A 19,179-nucleotide genomic window follows, 5' to 3' on the forward strand; every position below is an offset into this window, starting at 1 on the left:
TTTGGAAGAAAACTGATTCGGCTCACCCCTAGAGTTGGCTTTACTTATAGAAGACTAGGATTTCACTGTAATGCAGTACTGACATTAGTGTTTGGTTTTTTTTTTTTCCTTCATTTTCCAATTGAAACAAAGAAGTGCTCAAAGCCTGCACTGGCCGATGTCTGGGGACTTGCCCTGTGCAGAACTGCTTCATGTGTGACATACAGGAATGCAGGCATGAGGTGCCCACACCAGGCCTCTGGCCTCAGCAAACTCACGTTGTACTGTTGAAGGCTGTACCTCAGTTTCGACAGGGCTGACGGGCGATCCGGGGCCCACACAATGAGCTTTGCGATCATGGGGTCGTAATGAACCGAGACTTCATCTCCTGGGACAGAGAAACACTGTAACCTGTTAATGCCAGAACTCTGGGGCATGAAGCAGGGCCGAGCAAGACATTCTTCCTGCCATCCCATGCCCAGTCTTCACCAATTCCTGCGTGGCAGGTGCGCTGAGCACAGTTTTACTTTCAAGGAAACTGAGGCTCAGAGGATTTAAAAACTTGTTCAAAATCTAAAAAGGATTAATCATTGACAGTGCTAGGCTTTACCATGTGACTCAGTGACACACAGGCTGGCTTTCTTCATCCGGTCTTCTTTTTCTTTCTCTCTTTGGAGGTCAAGGCAAAGTCCTACCCTCTCATATTAAACTTATTTCCACTCCGAGTTTCCAAGCCTTCAATCCCCTGGACCCACAGGGCACCAGAGAAACCTGGACGTTGTCCTAGGATCTACTCATGCACACTGAGCACATATACACCAACCCACCCAACCCCACAAAGTAATTAAATACATAAACTGTAAAACCAGAACACACAATGATAATGCGGTTAAAGTCTGGGCATGGTGGGGAGATCCATAATTCTAGCTCAGAGGCAAGGGACGACAAGGGTACACACTTGAGCCCTGGAGTTTAATTCCAGTCTTGGCAACGCCGTATGTCCTCATCTTAGAGAAAAGTACCCTCGTTAGAGTTTAATCGGAGGGATAGCATTGACCTTATTTAATGTTACCTTGCCGTACTCCAGTTTCGATCCTCGTAGACACGTCTGCCTGAGGGGTAGAGAGGTGGACCAATGGCCCGGCCCCGGGCATGAAGTTATTGTCAGGATCTTCTGCATATATTCTAGCCTCAAAGGCATGGCCCCGCACAGGGATTTCTTCCTGCCTCAAAGGAATCTTCTCTCCCGCTGCAATCTGGTAAGAAAACAGTGCTTCTTGTGAAAATACATCTTAAGAGTTGCTAAATGCTCAATCCCCATCCCGAAAGGCAAAGAGCAAGGATATCAGAAGAAGAAAACAGGAAACAACCTAGGAATCTGCCACAGAGGACCTCTGAAAGGCTCTACCCTGCAGACTATCAAAGCAGACACTGAGACTTATGGCCAACTGTTGGGCAACGTGCAGGGAATCTTATGTAAGAAGTGGGAAATAGTAAGATCTGGAGAGGACAGGAACCCCACAAGGAGAGCAACAGAACCAGAAAATTTGAACACAAGGTCTTCCCAGAGACTCATACTCCAACCAAGTACCAGGCATGGAGATAACCTAGAACCTCTGCACAGATGTAGTCCATGGCAGCTTAGTGTCCAAGTGGATTACATAGTAACGGGAAGAGGGACTGCCTCTGACATAATCTGATTGGCTTGTTCTTTGATCGCCTCCCCCTGAGGGGAGAGCACCCTTACCAGGCCACAGAAGATGACAATACAGCCATTCCTGATGTGATCTGATAGACTAAGATCAGAAGGAAGAAGAGGAGGACCTCCCCTATCAGTGGACTTGGGGAGGAGCATACATGAAAAAGGGGGAGAGAGGGTAGGATTGGGAGGGGAGGAGGTAGGGCCTTATGGGGGGATACAAAGTGAATAAACTGTAATTAATACAAATAAATAAATTTATAATAAATAAATAAATGTTTTGAAAAAAGAAAAAAGAGTTGCTAAAGGACCTACAGGTCAATGCTTGTGGCTCATACCCTGTGGAAAACGGACATCTGCATTCTGAATGGCAGTCAACAAAAATGGTGACTGTCCACCCCCTTGAGTGCTGGGTAAGGCAGACACAGATCAAAAAACAGGGTCAGCTTGGGGATAATCTATTCATTATAACGGGTTCTGGAGTTTTAAGTGGAGAAAGCCCATTAGACGGCTAATTTCTAAAAACTGGTGTGTAATACCATGAAAACTAACTTCCTTACTGCTAAGATACTGTTTTAGTTGCAATATAAAACCCAGTTCCCAACTCATCTTTATAAACACTTGGCATTTGGAATTACATTTACACCCATGAAAAAGGCTGTGAACAGATTAGCTATACTGTCATTTTCACCACCATGTGAATGACAGAGTAAGGCAGAAGGAAGAACTCAAGTGTCTGAGTGACCCCAGACCATAAGCTGTGATCATTCATTGTTACTAAATACTTGTCATTTCACTCTTCAGTGAGTATGACTTAGAAAAAACTAATGCAGAATATGTGGCCACTTCCTCCCTCTCTTCAAATTTTATCGCAAGATAAAAAAACAAAAACAAAAACAAATAACCAAAAAAAAAAAAACCCACACAAAAAAGCAATCTAAACACAGGAGAAAAGATTATAGGTACCTTCATATGACTCTGAACTGAAAAGGTATAGAGACAAGCTCATTCCTCAGAACCTGCAAACAGGAAGGGTCAGGAACACAGTACAGAACCAGAGAGGAAATAACTACATTCAGTGTGTTTGTGGTTTCAGACCACAGTCTCTGCATCCACACTGACTGGGTTTACTTTATCTCTACAGTCATCCCGACCAGAGAAACTTCTCGAGCTTCTTACAGTCAGAGCCTGGCCACAGTAAGCACCACGGAAGTGTTTCCTAGTATCCTTTTCGTTGCTATGTTTCAAAATGAAGCTTTTCTACTTACTCATAGAGTTCTTACTGTCTTCTTAGACAAAAGAAAAGTGTTCTAGGATATAATCTTATTTTTATCACACAAACTGTTTTCAAACTGCCTTATCTTTACTGGCTTTCTTCTTCTTCTTCTTCTTTTTTCTTTCTGAGACTGGCTTCCATCCAAGTCCAAGACAGACTGGTCCTGACCACACCTTCAGGTTGGGAATTCTGCACCATTTTCATTCTCAGAGAGACAGGAAGTATCCAAAACCTCTGACCTATGTTTCAACAGCACCCCTGAACCCTGCTGGACATCTGTACTGTAGCCTGGACTCAGCTGTCTGAACCACAGAACCCCATTTTTACGAAGTCTTTGGGCAGTGGGCTGTGGTGTGGCACAGCTTTAATCCCAGCATCTGGGAGGCAGAGGCAGGTGGATCTCTGTGAGTTTGAGGCCAGCCTGGTCTACAGAGCGAGTTTCAGCATGGCCATGATACAGTCCACCTGAGGGGAGGTGAAGTTAATTGACAAGTTAAAAGTCTGTGCTCCGAAAGTGCCAATAATATTGCAGCCTCAGATGCAGCTTTTTTAACCTTTCATTTTCCTGTCCTCATTCCAAACCACAGAAGTGAATCACACCCAAAGCAGCGTAAAAGGAGTCCAGAATGTGCTGTGTTCTCCACCCTGACCCTGTTTCTGGGGGTGCTGGGGCTGACCTCAGGCACCACCCGTGCTGGGCAAGCTCTCCAGCACGAAGCGACACCCACAGCCTACGACTGCTGTTGCTCACCCTGAACTGCCACTCCACCAGGTCAGTTCCGGTGATCATCTCAGTGACGGGGTGTTCTACCTGCAGCCTCGTATTCATCTCCATGAAGTAGAAGTTGTGCTGTGAGTCCATAATAAATTCAACGGTTCCTGAAAGATAACGTAGAGAGGCCGCACTTCAGTGGCGTATGATCAGCAGCAAACTGAGATTGTTGCTGAGGGGAGCTGGGAAGAGGTCAGCAGCTAAGAAGAGCACCAGACCTCCTCCACAGCTCTAGTTCCCAGCACCCACACATGGGGACCAACAGACATCTGATGCCCTCTTCTGGCCTCTATAGGCATGGCACATAGCCATACATGCAGGCCATAGAAAATATATATATATAAAAAAATTAGGGTTTAAAAAAATACTTTCTATGATGCAGCACATTGAGTTTTACTGCTGAGGACTTCATTTATGGAACATAATTTGCATTTCATGAAGAAAACACCACATTTCTCAGCAGCAAATGGTCTCAGTTTAGATTAGAGAACTGTATGAAAGGTAGCAACAGAAAATATCTTTGGAATCCTGAGCAAATGCTAAACCCAAATTATACACCAGTGGTACCCGCTGTAGTAATGATGGCATATTTGGACTGTGAGTTACTGCTCCAGCACACCTACCCCAGAAGCCTCACGCTGATGGCTCACCTCACTTGAACTCTGGATAAAGATGTAACTTTCCTCCCTGATTACTGTGGGTCCAGCAAGTTCTCTCTTGAAGTCCTCATGAGGGCTGGGGCTATAGCTGCCTAGTAATTTGTTATCTCAGGTGCCCTGGGCCCTAAGTTTGACCTTCCGTATTGCTCCCCACCCCAAATAAGAGAAGCCCTTCAGTTAGGAACACACTGAAAGCCCTTTTCCGCTGTTCAGTGTCTAAGCTATATGCTGATACCAAGCCTACTGGTAGTGTGCTAAGAGCTGTAATGCTGGGGATGGATTCCAGGCCCCACTGTAGGCAAACATCCTTTAGTTTTATTAGGCTTAATTTTACACAATACTTTGATTATTTGAAGCGTAGGTGAGCTGATTTTGTCAAATGACTACAATCATATCAGCCTTGTAAGAAATGTCTGTCTATATAAAGGAAGACCATCAGAAAATAAGTAGCTGAAAGTACAATGAAACTCTTAATTCATTTGCTTTAATTGCTAGTTGATTTAGCAAACAGCTTAATATAACACAAAACAGTGAATATGATTATGTGTGTCTTCATATATATTCTTATGTAGAAATAGAGGGTATGACAAAAATATCAGAAGGGACAAGAGGGATATATTAGAGATACCTAATTATTATTAAGTACCTATGCTTATGACATATGATAAGACTTTTAACATTTTTAAAATTTTTTATTCATTCATTCATTTATTTATTATTGTGTGTGTGTCTATGAGCAAAGACACATATATGACATGGTGCACATGTGGAGGTCAGAGAACAGCTTTTGGGAGTCAGTTCTCTCCTTCCAGTTCTGGTGGTTGATCTCATATGGTCAGGCTTGTATGACAAGTGCATCTCACTGGCCCAAGACTGCCATATGAATCTGGTAGGATTAATCTGAATGCATAGTGTGAGTCTTTTACTATCAACTGATATGTTAAAGAATCACATAAAATGCTCAATTAAAACAATGAAAGTAACAGAGCTGAGCAGGGAAAAAACAAGAAAGAAAGAGAATGAGTGATAGACAAAAATAAGAATGAAGAACAAAGGGAACAAATGGAAAACAATAAAAAACATGGTAAACATTATTTGAACTACAGCAGCAATCATTTTACATTTCAATAGTCCCATACCAAAAAAAAGGCAGAAACTGTGTTAAGATAATAAAAAAGACCCAACTGTATATTGTCTACAAGAAACTCATCTTTAATTTAAAAAATGAACTGATTTAAAGTAAAAAGTGTAGAAGATACTGCATACAAACAATAAAGCAAGTAGGAGTAGCTATTTCAGATGGATGATATTGCAGAGTAAGGAATGTTATCATGGATGAATAATACTATAAAGATGACAATATAAAAATGGTAAAGGGGTCAATCCTGCAAAATATATATCAATATCAAATACCTAATAATATCAAAAGACATGTGGCAAAAACTGAAAACAAGGAGAAATAGGTGAATTCATCACAGTAGTTGAAAAACAATAATGTTCTATTAGATTGGGCAGATCCAGCAGGTAGATAATTTGCAAGGATATATACATTAACTCAATTGTCCCATCAATCAACTAGGTAAATTGTTACCTATGGACCACAACAGGAGAATATATTCTCAAACTTGCAATGATTAGTCACCTAGAATCATCCAGATCACCTAAAGGAATCCTATTCTGGGCCACAGATAACTCCCGATCAATGAGAAACAGAAATGAAAATAGAAACACATGATCAGCCACTTGTCTTGGGAATAGAAGCAAAGCAACCAGGGAAGAGAGATTCTTGAAGATGTGACTATGGGAAGGTGAGCAATTTAGTTTCGAGCAGATACTTGACAAAACCCAGGCACGTTGGAGAGCAAAGGATGAGAAGAGAGCTTTAGGCAAACACGCCACAGTGCATCCCAGGGTAGGGTAAAGGTAAAAGTGAAGGACAGACCAAGAAAGCCCAGTTAGGGCAGGCTGCAGCACCTGGAAGAAGGACAGTCTACACACACGTAAGACACGCGACGGGACATTCCTTAGTGTGGCATGACAAGGGCTGTGTTGAGAATTATCTTGTCTGAGCTTGCTGGTTTGGGAGTCAAAGGTTCTAACAGTTTTCAAGCATCCACCGCCAAGGCTATCCATATGCCCTGGCTTCCACAGTGTCTCCACTCTTGGTAGATCTACAGAGAAGGCAGGTGACGTGGGCTACAACACAAAATGCACTGTACTGAACTCTACTAACCACGAGCAAAAGCAGCCAAATGACAGCAAGAAATAATCTGCAATTAAAGGCAACACTACACAGATGAATCTGTCAACGGGGATTATCTCCACATAAACATGTAAGGATGTTCCACCTTCCCATATGTGAAATCTCAACATAGAAATGCAAGAGATACAAGCCAGAAAACCAACAGGACTCCTCAAAAGTTAACACCCTAGAAAAGGACTCCAGAGACACTGAAGAGGATGATGTGCCCCAAAATCTCAAATGATTCGTCTTAAAATTACCACCAAATTCACATGAGTAGGAAAAGTTAAAGAACACATTATGGAGCATGAAAAAAATAATTCACAAAAAGAAATTCTGAAAAAGAACCAGAAATCTTGGAAATGAAAATTCAGTAAGTAAACAAACAACAACCACAAAAAGCTGTAGAGTGGGGGCTGGAGAAATGGCTCAGTGGTTAGGAGTGCTGGCTCTTTTTCCAGAGGACCCGGGTTTCAGTTTCAGCACTTACATGCTGGTTCACAACTGCCATTAACTCCAGGGCCCCTTCTGTCCTCTGAGGGCACCAGGCATATGGTATGTCTACATACCACATCCTATAGCTAAAATAAATAAATAATTTTTAAAAATCACACACACACACACACACACACACACACACACACACGCCTAGTGGAACCAGGCTTGAAGGTGCTCACCTGTAATGTCAGCATCAGAGAGGCTGAGGAAGAAGGATCACCACATTCAACCTGAGCTACACCATATGAGACTCTTTCTCAAAAACAAATACAAACAAGCACACAAACCCAGTTGAAAGAATCATCAGTAGATGAGATCAAGTGAAAGAAAGACAGTTAAGGCTTGAAGACCAAGTCGATGGATTAGAACAGACTACAATAAAGAAAACTATAAGACTGCACTGACCATGCAAGGCCTCTGTGGCCCCAGAGAAAGGACACACAACAACGAAGGAGCCATGATATAGATGAATGCTGTAGAAAAAAAAAAATGCGTGCAGGGAAACAACAGCAAAATGTCTCAAGTCTTGGGAAACACAGACATCCAGGTACGGGGGGTTCTTTGAACTCCATCAGACATGACCAGAAAGGAACCTCTCTCTATATGTTCATTAAACTGCCAGAGCACAGAGAACCTCAAAACAGTGAGAATGAGAAGTACCACATCAGCCATAAAGGAAATCCCACCAGGATACGAGACTTCTTCACAAAAACTCTGATGGCAAGGAGGGAACAGAATGCTGCATTTATGAATGTCTGTCTGTCTGTCTGTCTGTATGTATGTATGTATTTTTAACAAGGTTTCTCTATGTAGCCCTGGCCGTCTTGGAACTCTGTAGACCAGACTGGCCTCAAACTCACAGAGATCCACCTGCCTTTGCCTCCCAAGTGCTGGGGTTACAGGCCTATGGGGTTACAGCTACAGAATGCTGTATTTTGAACTCTGAGAGAAAGTAACTGGCAATGGAGAGTCCTATTCAGAAAAGCTATTGTTCAGAAATGAAAGAGAAATAAAGGCATGCCAATACAGGCATAAGCTAAAGACACATATAGCTGATAACTCAGTATTATAATAGATCTATCTATCTATCTATCTATCTATCTATCTATCTATCTATCTACCTATTTATCTATTTATTTAGTTATTTAGTTGAGACACGATCTCTCTACATAGCTCTGGCTGTCCGGGAACTCACTATGTAGACCAGGCTAGCCTCAAACTCACAGAGCTCTGCCTGCCTCTGCCTCCTGAGTGCTGAGATGAAAAGCGTGTATACCACTATGACTGGCTTTACAGAAGATTCTTAAATGAATCCGTGGCCAAAGGTGGAAGCAACATTAACAAGCTTGAGAACAGGAGAAAGAAGGAAATTCAATTAGAGGAATAGTCAAGCAAACGAGAATTGGGTAAGATTCAGACACTGTTAACTCATTAAGCCAGAAACTCCTAATAAAAACAAAGCAGAAAGACATGAACACAGGATACTGAGAACAGCCAGAAGAAAACAACAAAAATGACAAGAACTGTTACATATTACTTGCAATAACCCTGAACATGAATTATTTTAATTCATCAATGAAAAGATTTAGAGTATCTGAGTGAATTAAAAACAAGAACCACCAATTTGCTGCCTCAAGAAACTCAAGCATCAACAAAAGCATACATGGACTAAGAGTGAGAGGGTAGAAAATGGAAGTATGAGGAAATGAAATCAGAAAGCATGCAGGAACAGCTGTGCTCATATTGGATAAATAGGCTTTACACAAAAATGCTCAAGAAGGATAAAGGTAGATACATCAAGAAAATGGACAATCTGCCGTGAAAACATAAAACTGTAAACACACATGCATCAAATATAAAACAACCATTTAAAAATAAATGTGACAGAAAAGTGTCCTTGCGGTATGGTCGAGCATCTTTTGGGTATATGCCATGAGTGGCATAGTTAAGTAGAGCTATTCCCAATTTTCTGAGAGACCACCAAAATTGTACAAAGTGGTTGTACAAGTTTGTGTTCCCACCAGCAATAGAGGAAGGAATGTTCCCCTTTTTCCACAACTTTACCAGCATACGCTGTCACTTGAGTTTTTGATCTTAGCCATTCTAACAGGTATGAGATGAAATCTCAGAGTCGTTTTGATTTGCATTTCCCTGATGACTAAGGAAGAGCTATTAAAAACAAGGAAATCATGAAATTTGCAGGCAAATGGAATGAACTAGAAAAGATCATCCTGAGTGAGATAACCCATAAGCAGGAAGACACACATGGTATGTAGTCACTTATATGCAGATATTAGCCATATAATGCAGGATAACCATGCTACAGTTCACAGACCCAAAGAAGCTAAGTAACAAGGAGGGCCCAAGGGACTTTCACTCAGGTGGGGAAACAGAATAGACAGTGGAAGTGGATGAAGATAGGGAAAGGGTGTGGGGAAGAAAACGAGGGTGGTGGGCCAATGACAAGTGTAAAGGGAGTGAAGAGGGGAGATGAGAGGACTTGGAGAGAAAAGAGAAACTGAGTGTGGGGGCATCTGTGAGACAAGCTGGAGACCTGAGACAGGGTAGGCTCCAGGGGAGATACGGGGATGACTCCAGCTGAGATTCCTAGCAGCAGAGGACATAGAGACTGAGAAAGCCGCCTTCTAGCCAGGCAGGACTCATAGTGGTGGGAGGGGAACATCAATCCACCTATAAACACTGCTACCCAAAATTTACCTGCCTACATGATGTGCAGAGATAAAGACAGAGGGACTATCAATCTAACCCATGCCTGGCCCAAACTGAGACCCACCCATGGGAAAGAGCCAACCCCTGACAGCATTAATAACACTCTGCTATGTTTACAGATAGCAGCCTAGCATAGCCATCTTCTGAGAGATCCCACCCAGCAGCTGATCGAATCAGATGCTGAGACTCACAGCCAAGCATTAGGCAGAGCCCAGGAGGTCCTCTGGAAGAGTTGGGGGCGGGGGGCTGGGGATGACAGAAAGACCCAGAGGGGACATGAATTTTATGAGGACCAACAGAGTCAACTAACTGAGGCTCATGGGAACTTTTGGAGATGGAAACACTAACCAAGCAGCATGCATGGACTAGGCACAGGCCCCCCTGGACATGGTTGGGCAGTTTGATCTTCACGTGGGTCCCCTAGTGGGTGCTGTCTATGACATGGACTCTTGCCTGCTTTCAATCACTTCCCCATAACAGGCTGCCTTACTTGGCCTCAGTGGATGAGGAGCTCAGCACTGATGCGACTTTATGTGCTGGGGTGGGTTGGGAGGCTCTGCTTTTCTAAGGAAAAGGGGAGCAGGGATGGGGGAAGAGGGTGGAAGGGAGAGAGTGGGAGGAGAGCAGAAAGGCAGCTATGATCTGTACATAAACTAAATATATAAATTATGAACAAACAAACAAATAAAGGATGCAGGATGAGCGAGCCAGTCAATTACATTCTCACATGACCTGAAAGCAGGACCCTTAGGGAGGGGGAAGGAATTTAAGGAGGGGAAGAAAAAGAAAAGAGATAACTAAAGGGAAGGGTGAACACTAAAAAGCACTAAATATGGGAATGTCACAATGAAAACCCACTGATTTGTACAATATGCATTAATAGTTTTAACAATAAAAACAGCATCAATGGTGTCTGCTCTCAGAAGACAATGGTACTAACTAGAAACCAATACAGAAATAGACCCGAGAAAAGAAAACTTTGATATTTTCTATTAAATGAAAATACAATTAAAATGAATGGATGTGACACAGAAAATGCTCATAAATTTATAGCTGCAAACATATAAGAAGGGATAAGAAAATATATAAAATTAGGTCCAGTAATATAGTAATATAAGTAAAACAATACAAATTACAGCAGAGGGTTAAGAGATGGTTCAGAAGTCTTGCTGCCAAGCCTGATGACCTGAGTTCAGTCCCTGGAAATCACATGGTGGAAGGAGAAATCTGACTCTCCAGAGTCATCCCAAATCCTCTTGTAAACTGTAGCACACCTGCGTGCGTGAGCACACAGATACAACTATCTACTTGCCTATGCTTACTGTAGCATTATTCACAATAAATAGCAAAGCTATGGAGTCAAATGAATGGACAAAGATAAGAATGAGGCTGGAAAGCACATTTTCAAAGGTCAATCAATTAGACTGGCTAATTAAAAAATATCTCCCCCAAAAGGTACACACACACACACACACACACACACACACACACACACACACAGAGCACAAGTAACTATGAAAACAAAAATCTTTAAAAATTATAGCAAAGTTGGTGTGGTGGTGCATGCCTATGATTCCAGCACTTGGGGAGGCAGAAGCAGGCGGATCTCTTTGAGTTCAAGGCTAGTCTGGTCTCCAAAGTGAGTCCGGAACAGCCAAGGTGACACAGAGAAACCCTGTCTCAAAAAGCAAAACAAAACAAAACAAAAAACAAAAGAAAGAAAGAAAGAAAGAAAGAAAGAAAGGAAGGAAGGAAGGAAGGAAGGAAGGAAGGAAGGAAGGAAGGAAGGAGGGAAAAAAACAAAAAAACTTATAGCGGGCTGGGGATATTTGGCACATGCATTGAATTCTAGCACCTGGAGGCAGTCGGAGGCAAGCACAGGTTTGTGTGCTCCAGGCAAGCCAAAGCTACATAGCAAAACCTTGTCAAAATAAATAAATAATAATAAATAATATATATACAGAAATCAGTGAAATTATAAACTCATTAGAGAAAAATGGAAAACAAAAACTGTTTCTTGGTCAAAGAATTTTTTGACCAGGCTGGTGGACTAGAAGACCACGGAGGACAATGTCAGAAATGGAAGAACTTAAGCACAGGTCTTGGGACAATTAAAGGGAAAACTTTGTCCTTTCTGTATGGCGCTAGGGATTGTGCGCAGAGCCTTCCATGTGGGAGACATCTGCTTTCCCACTGATCCACACTGCCAGACCTAAAGAAATATTATCAATAAGTCTTTGCTCATGAACAATTCAGATGAAACAGCCTAATTCCTCAGAAGGCACAATAGGCCATCGCACAAGCAACTGACAATGTGGACAGTCTTTTTCTCTGTCACATTCTCTCTCTCCCGCATTCCAGGGGATCAGCATTCTCTGCTGGCCTCTGTAAGCACCAGACACACACAATGTGCACACATACATGCAGGCAAAATACTCACATCCATAAAAATAAATCTTAGGAAAATGTAAAAACAACAACAACAACAACAACAAAAACAAAAACCCTGAATCAGTTGTTAACAATACAGGAGAACAGCAAAATTGGAGGAGTAACAATACTCAGCTTTAAGACTTACTATAAAAGCCGCAGTTGAACTAAGAGAGTAAAGTATCACTACTGAGCAGATGAACGAATCGAAGGACTAGAAAAGCAAGCCTAGCTGTACAGCCATGTTAACATATACTAGCCTATGGCAGAGGGGCACAGGCAATACAATGACACAAAGTCTTTCTGTATTGTTGAATTGATATTTGGGGCCCTTTGCTTCTTAATATAAACTTTAGAATCAGCTTATTGATATTCACGAAACAACTTGCTGAGAAAACGGTACTGGAACAAAAACACTGAGAAGGAAAACAAAAAAATATGGACACAGATTTTATATTTTCACAAGCATCAACTCAAAACAGATAATATGTCTGAATAGAAACTGCAAAACTACAGCCCTAGAAAACAACATGAAAAATGACATTTACACACACCAAAGGCGTAGCCCATGAAAAAGCTGACAGGGTAGACTTAATCAAAATTAAAAACATCTACTCTTCATAAGATTTTAGGCATAAAAGTGATAGGACATGCTGCAGATTGTGAGTCTGGCCTTCTGTTTAGCTTCTAAAAACTGCTCTTAAAGACTTTTGGGTGTATCTCTGTGGTAAAGCTCTTGCCTCCGTATGTGAGGCCTTAGCATCAGTCCAAAGCTCTGTAAATGAATAAAACCAAAAACTGTGCTCTAAAAATAAAGTTTAATCATTTTAAAAGAAAAAAAAAAACAAACCCAACAATTGATTCATCTTATCTTGAAATAGAATAGGGAGTAACAAACTTCCTCATATATGATTGGGCTAAGTACTGCTTAGAAAAAAGTTTGTTTCTTAAAAGTCCATTTCCTACTGTAGACATCCAGGGAGCCTGGCTTATGTCCCTCTTATCTCCCGAAACAAAAGCGGTTTTTACAAGGAGGTGTTAACATACCTGCGCCCACATACTTGACAGCCTGCGCAGCTCTGACTGCGGCCTCGCCCAGCCTTCTTCTTACTTCAAGGTTAATCCCCGGCTACAGGGAACATTCAAGACAATTTCCATTAGTGTGTGGTCTCACCGTACATTTCCACCAGAATGAAACACCATTAAAATGTACTAGATAATAATGTACATAATGTATTAGATATATATATACATAATGCATATTAAGTTATGGCATTAAAAAGATAATATACCAATTTGTCTGTCACTACACCACTGTTGAATGTTTCTGCTAGTGTGTCTATGAGCTACAGGTATTACTCCATTCCAGCACCTATCTTTATCCTTCGCATTTTCATTACAACTTCCATAACTACACAAAGATGACAAGGACTGAGCTGGAGACATGGGCAGCAGAGTGTGTACTGCGCTCACAGAGAGCGACTCTGATTCCCAGCGCCATTATCAGGCAGCTCAACCTGTAGGGAAACCAAAGGGAATCTGATGCATCTTCCACAGGCACTGTCACAACAATACTCCACACACAGACATCTAAATAATCTCTGCTTAAACATTAAGCCTTACTGATGCTGTTGACATCCACTTCAAATATCTAATATATTCTGAAACAAAAAAAAAAATTCTATTTTGAATAGTGTAAGAACCCTGGTTAACTAGAAACGTCAGGACCCTGATATAAGCCCTAAAGGAATATAACCCCAAAATAGGTAGCCCTGCCTCTGACCCTCCTAAGCAACCTGAACCAACCAAGGGATGGGAACAATATTAAGGGGATGTTGTCAAACAGTGACTCCATTTTCTCCATAATGTAACTATCGGGCAAGAAGATGACTAAGGTACTTAAGGAAATGCTGAAACAGTGGTTAAACAAGAGTCTTCTCTATGAAAAATAAAAACAAAAAACAAAAAAACTAGCCAGACAATTCCATTTCAGTCATGTAGTTAATTCTAGCTAATTACAGTTTAAAACGTGTGCTCTAATCTCACTGTCCAACTGCTAACTCTTAGCCAGATACTTACACCAAGGTAGACCTTCCTAGACAGTGTCTAGAAGGGACGTGGCTCATCTTGCCCCAGAACAATAACCCCACCCCCACCTACCCTCACCCCACATCCTCAGCTCTGCATCAAAGTCTTATCATTACGTCACTATTCTGATGCTAGGAATGGAAGACATTAGCTTCATGAATCAGATGTGAAAATGTGACTGGAGAAGGTTCACATTCGAGAGAACCTCAGAAACGTCCTTTCAGCTTCCTTACCGCTGGGGCCTCTTCAATGATCTTCTGATGCCGTCTCTGCACACTACAGTCCCTTTCAAACAAGTATACTGCGTTGCCGTGGTGGTCACCAAACACCTGGACTTCCACGTGCCTATTTCAAAAAGACAGACGTGTTCATATGCTTCCTTAAGGGTCAAGAGATTTCACATTTACCGTCCCAAACTGTTGTCCAAAATGACCAAGATTCCTTCATTTTCTTTGAGAAAAATATGATCTTCTGAACTCCATATTGAGGTGATAATTTAGAAACAGACACAATCTTATAAAATCTGAGTTGAAAGGTTTCCATTTGTATGATAAACACTAGCAAAACAAATTTATGTACCTGAAGTGACTGGTAGGTAAGAAGAGTGAAAACACAGGAGACCCCCAAATAGGAGTTAATCACAAAGTAAAAATTATCAAAAACTGATAAATTTGTGTAGAAAAATTAATACAAACTATAGTTCATAAGAAGGCTAACATAACTTAACCAGCTTTAATAAAACAAACAAAAAATCCTTTTAGTCAGATTTTATAAACAATGGATAACTGAAATCAAAATGTCTTATCTATAAAGGAGCTAAGAAATAAGTCAAATAAAAAATAAACATAGATCATTAGTATTTCAAGAGCGTGCTAACATTAGATCATGAAAAAAAAAAACTAAAAAGGCACTTTAACATAAGCTAGTAAAATTATGGTAAGTCATACTGAGAGCAGACATACATAATGTCTAGAAAAATGAGGCTCACACATGCCACTGCCCAGGACTAGTGAAGTCACAGTCTTGGAGAACAACCTACAAGCCCCACTTTGCTACACTAGCATGATCCCTAACAACAGTCTAGCTATCTGCCTTTACAGCCACAGACAGTGGTGTCCTCGCCCCTCATCGAGGAAACATCTCTTTGCAGATGGAGACCACTACAGAAAACCGCAACCAAGCAAAAGGCAGACTTGTGGAACCCAGTCCCAGTGACTCTGTCTATGGATTACACCTTCCAGCCCTCAGGAGGCACAGGTAAGAGGACCATCACGAGTTCAAGTGCTCTGCATAACGGGCTGCGGGTCAGCACGGTGGCCAGGGCTACAGGGTGAGGCCCTGTCTCCAACAAGCAATGTTTCCCCTCCTGAGCCATACTCACTGGGATATCCAGAAAGGGCTCCTATGACTATCATGTAAAAGGATGCTGATCTGGATGACTTGTCCGTTTTCTTTTGAAAGGTATTACCAAAGGAAACATTTCGAACCTTCTTCATTTCTGTCTTACTTCCCACTAATAAGAAGCATACGCTGTGCTCTCCTAATTACTGATCTGTTTTGAACTGATTGATTTTTTAACTATCAAAGTGCAATTAATAAATTTCATTTATTGTGTCATGCTCAGGCATAGTTCTACTATTTTTTTTTAAAGATAAACTTATTTCTGTTTTATGCGTACTGGTGTTTTGCCTGTGTGTATGTCTATGCTGCAGACCCATGCCTGGTACCTGGCCTACAGAGGCCAGAAGAGGGCCCTGGATCCTGTGAAACTGGAGTTACAGATGGTCGTGAGCTGCCATGTGGGTGCAGGGAATTAAACTCGGGTCCTCTGCAGGAGCATCAAGTGCTCTTACCTGCTGAGACATCTCTCCAGACCCCAGTTCCACCTTTTAAAAGGTGGAAAACAAAACCAAAAACAAGTCAGGGCCCTAAGAGAACATAAATGTTAAAAAAAAAAAAAAAGAAAAGAAAAGAGTCCGTTCTTTCTTTTAAGGAAAGATCTTAGTGTTTCAACTTCAATGCTAAAGATAAAGCCTTTCTATCCATGGTTCACAAATGAATTGTTCTTTCCACTTGTCTAAAAGGTTTTTTATATCTAGGACGTGGGAAAGTTTACAATAATTATCTTATTTTTAAAAAGGGAAAAAGCTGGTAATCTATGAGCCTTCTATGGAGGTATTTAAAGACACACCTCAGTGCGATGGTTTCGAATGTGAACTCTGAGGTCAAACTGCCTGCCCTCAGATCCCAGCTTCAGAACTGAGGGTGACCCAGGCAGCAGTACTCATTCTATGGCCTAGTGCCTTGGTGCACAAACTGAAAGCAGGAGTACATATCTGGGGAACTTTGTTAGGATTAGGACCGTAAGACTACCTAGAACATGAAAAACATAGAACCTGCCATATGGTTAGTCTAGGCCACAGGGGTCACCACCTGTTAAAATATCACACAACGATGACAGAAATGTTCATAATGGATTCTAGCTAATTAACAAGCTCCGTTTTTCTGAATCTCTCAACCAATGCGTAGAGCTCTGTAGGTACAGGGGATTCTTAGAAGAACACATTTATACTGGAAGAAAACCCTAAGCGTCACCCGTAACAAACATACTCTGGGACATCGATGTCACAGGGCCATTCTCTCTTGAACAAAAGTACTAAGACAGTTTTCATTATTTACTAATATGGAAAGACGCCTGTGGTATATCGCTGTATAACATTATAATGTTAGAAATGATTCTATCCACTGTTCTTTTGGACACATTTGTTTCTTATGTTTTCATGCATGAGTTTTCTATTAGCATAAAAAAACTGTGTAGAAGCAAGCATACTTGACTACATGTATGTAACCCATGACTACAGAGGTTGAAGTGGGGAACCTCAAGAGCTTATACAGTATTATAACACTGTATCTTACAGCATATACACGCATTAAAACAACAAAACAAACAAAAACAAAAACAGAAACAAAAAACCAACAGTTGACCTTGGTGTGTCCACAAACTTCTCAATCAACATAGCATCATCATTAAAAGACTTCTTTGCTTCCCTCCGGGCTGATTCTAACTGCTCTTGAAATTCTTTTTCTGATCTAATGATCCTCATGCCCTAGAAAAGAAAGAACTGCGTGACCACCATATAAACACAGACCTCTAGTCAGGAATGGCAAGGGTAGGTACCCACAATCTTACCTTTCCTCCTCCACCACGGACGGCTTTGATCATAACAGGATACCCGATTTTCCCAGCATGCTCTTTCAGGCACTCATCAGACTGGTCCTCGCCATGGTAGCCTTCCACAACAGGTACTCCAGCAGCAGCCATGATGGACTTGGAGGTACTTTAGAGTAGAAACACCAAGATGACCCAATTTTATGATAGCTATAAATCATAACTCTTAAAAAAAACCCCATCCCACAGGTAAAGAAAGGACTTCAGTCTGGAACGAGTATTAACACACACACTAAATTCCTTGGTACATAGTTGCTCTTATTTCATGTGGTAGCCCATCCCACCATCTTTTAACCCCAGACAACTAATATATATCTAAGAATTTACAGTATAATTACTTGTTTATTTTCCAAAATTCAGTGGAATTCTCCTACATGTCAGAAGAATGACAACAAATGAGTATAATTTAAAATGCCTTTTAATGGAGCTGGCAAGATGGCTCCGTGGGTAAAGTGCTTGCTTTGCAAACCTGACTGCTTGAGTGTGGTCCTCAGAACCCATGTAAAGGTGGAACGCCTGCACGTGTGCACTTGCATGCATGCACACAAACACACACAAGTAACAACAAATACGATTTAATTTAAAAAATACCTGTTGTGATAAAACAGACTGCTTCAATTTGCCTTATAACGCTTACCTCTTTATACCCATGTCTCTAATTGCAGAGGAAGGAGGACCTATAAAAATAATTCCTTCTTGTTTACACAGTTCAGCGAATTCCATGTTTTCTGAAAGAAAACCATATCCTGGATGGATGGCCTACAAAGGAGAGGAAGCACAACTACCTTACTAGCTGGCTCTCAGCTGGTGAAGCTTTGGTGCTAGCAATGCTGCCCTCATGAGACCTCTCCAGATGAGGCTGCAGAGACACCAAGGTCTCTGTCATAACCTGCTCCCAAAGCAATGTCTGGAACATTCATATGGAAACTTTGAAGCCTGTTTCGCACCAGAAAAAAACATGACTTTGTTTTCTTTTTTTAACATCCAACCCCTCCCATGTGCTAGGCAAATTGTCTACCGCAGAGTTATGCCCTCAGCCTTGTATCTTTCCCTGTAGTGATGATGAACACAGCAAAAGCCGACAAGGTACCAGTTTAAGCAGTTTTAAGCATGTGATCCTCACAGATGTCGCTCTTCCACTGTCACTACCACCTGTCAAGATATTATCACTCTGACATAATTGCTGTGACCAGGCAACCACTACTTCCCTTTCTATTTCTATGAGTTTTCAGAGTTCATCCATGTGGCAGCTTGAACCAGAACTTCATTCATTTTAAGGCTATTTCACATTTGTTCATCCACTAATCTGTTCACAGACATGTGAGTTGTTTCTAATTTTCATCTTCTATAAATAATGTGACTGTGAATGTTGGTGTACAAGTATGAGCCCCGGCTATAAATTCTTTGATATATACCTAGAAGAGCAATGAATAGGGCAGTGAGAAGTTTCAGTGGGTAAGGTGCCCACAGAAAGCCTAATAACTTGAGCTTGATACCTGGAAGCCAAGAAAAGACAGAAGAAGAAAACAGACTCCACAAAGTTGATCTCCACATTCATAAGCTCTCAACCCCTACAT

The 19,179-nt window shown here is 41.4% G+C and overlaps 1 protein-coding gene across 1 annotated transcript in view; it reads right to left on the reverse strand.

The window, feature by feature from the left end:
• Mccc1 (methylcrotonyl-CoA carboxylase subunit 1) overlaps window positions 1-19,179 on the reverse strand; it is a 41,366-nt gene that overhangs the window by 14,923 nt on the left and 7,264 nt on the right. Inside the window, exons 5-12 of the mRNA XM_021633131.2 lie at window positions 18,240-18,361; window positions 17,564-17,711; window positions 17,359-17,480; window positions 14,607-14,718; window positions 13,333-13,414; window positions 3,706-3,833; window positions 1,052-1,235; window positions 258-367 (exon numbers count right to left, since the gene is read on the reverse strand). Of these exons, the coding sequence (XP_021488806.1) occupies window positions 258-367; window positions 1,052-1,235; window positions 3,706-3,833; window positions 13,333-13,414; window positions 14,607-14,718; window positions 17,359-17,480; window positions 17,564-17,711; window positions 18,240-18,361 (1,008 nt within the window). The remainder of the gene's footprint in view (window positions 1-257; window positions 368-1,051; window positions 1,236-3,705; window positions 3,834-13,332; window positions 13,415-14,606; window positions 14,719-17,358; window positions 17,481-17,563; window positions 17,712-18,239; window positions 18,362-19,179) is intronic.

The sequence above is a fragment of the Meriones unguiculatus genome, chromosome 2, assembly GCF_030254825.1.
Source record: "Meriones unguiculatus strain TT.TT164.6M chromosome 2, Bangor_MerUng_6.1, whole genome shotgun sequence".
Lineage (NCBI taxonomy): Eukaryota > Metazoa > Chordata > Mammalia > Rodentia > Muridae > Meriones > Meriones unguiculatus.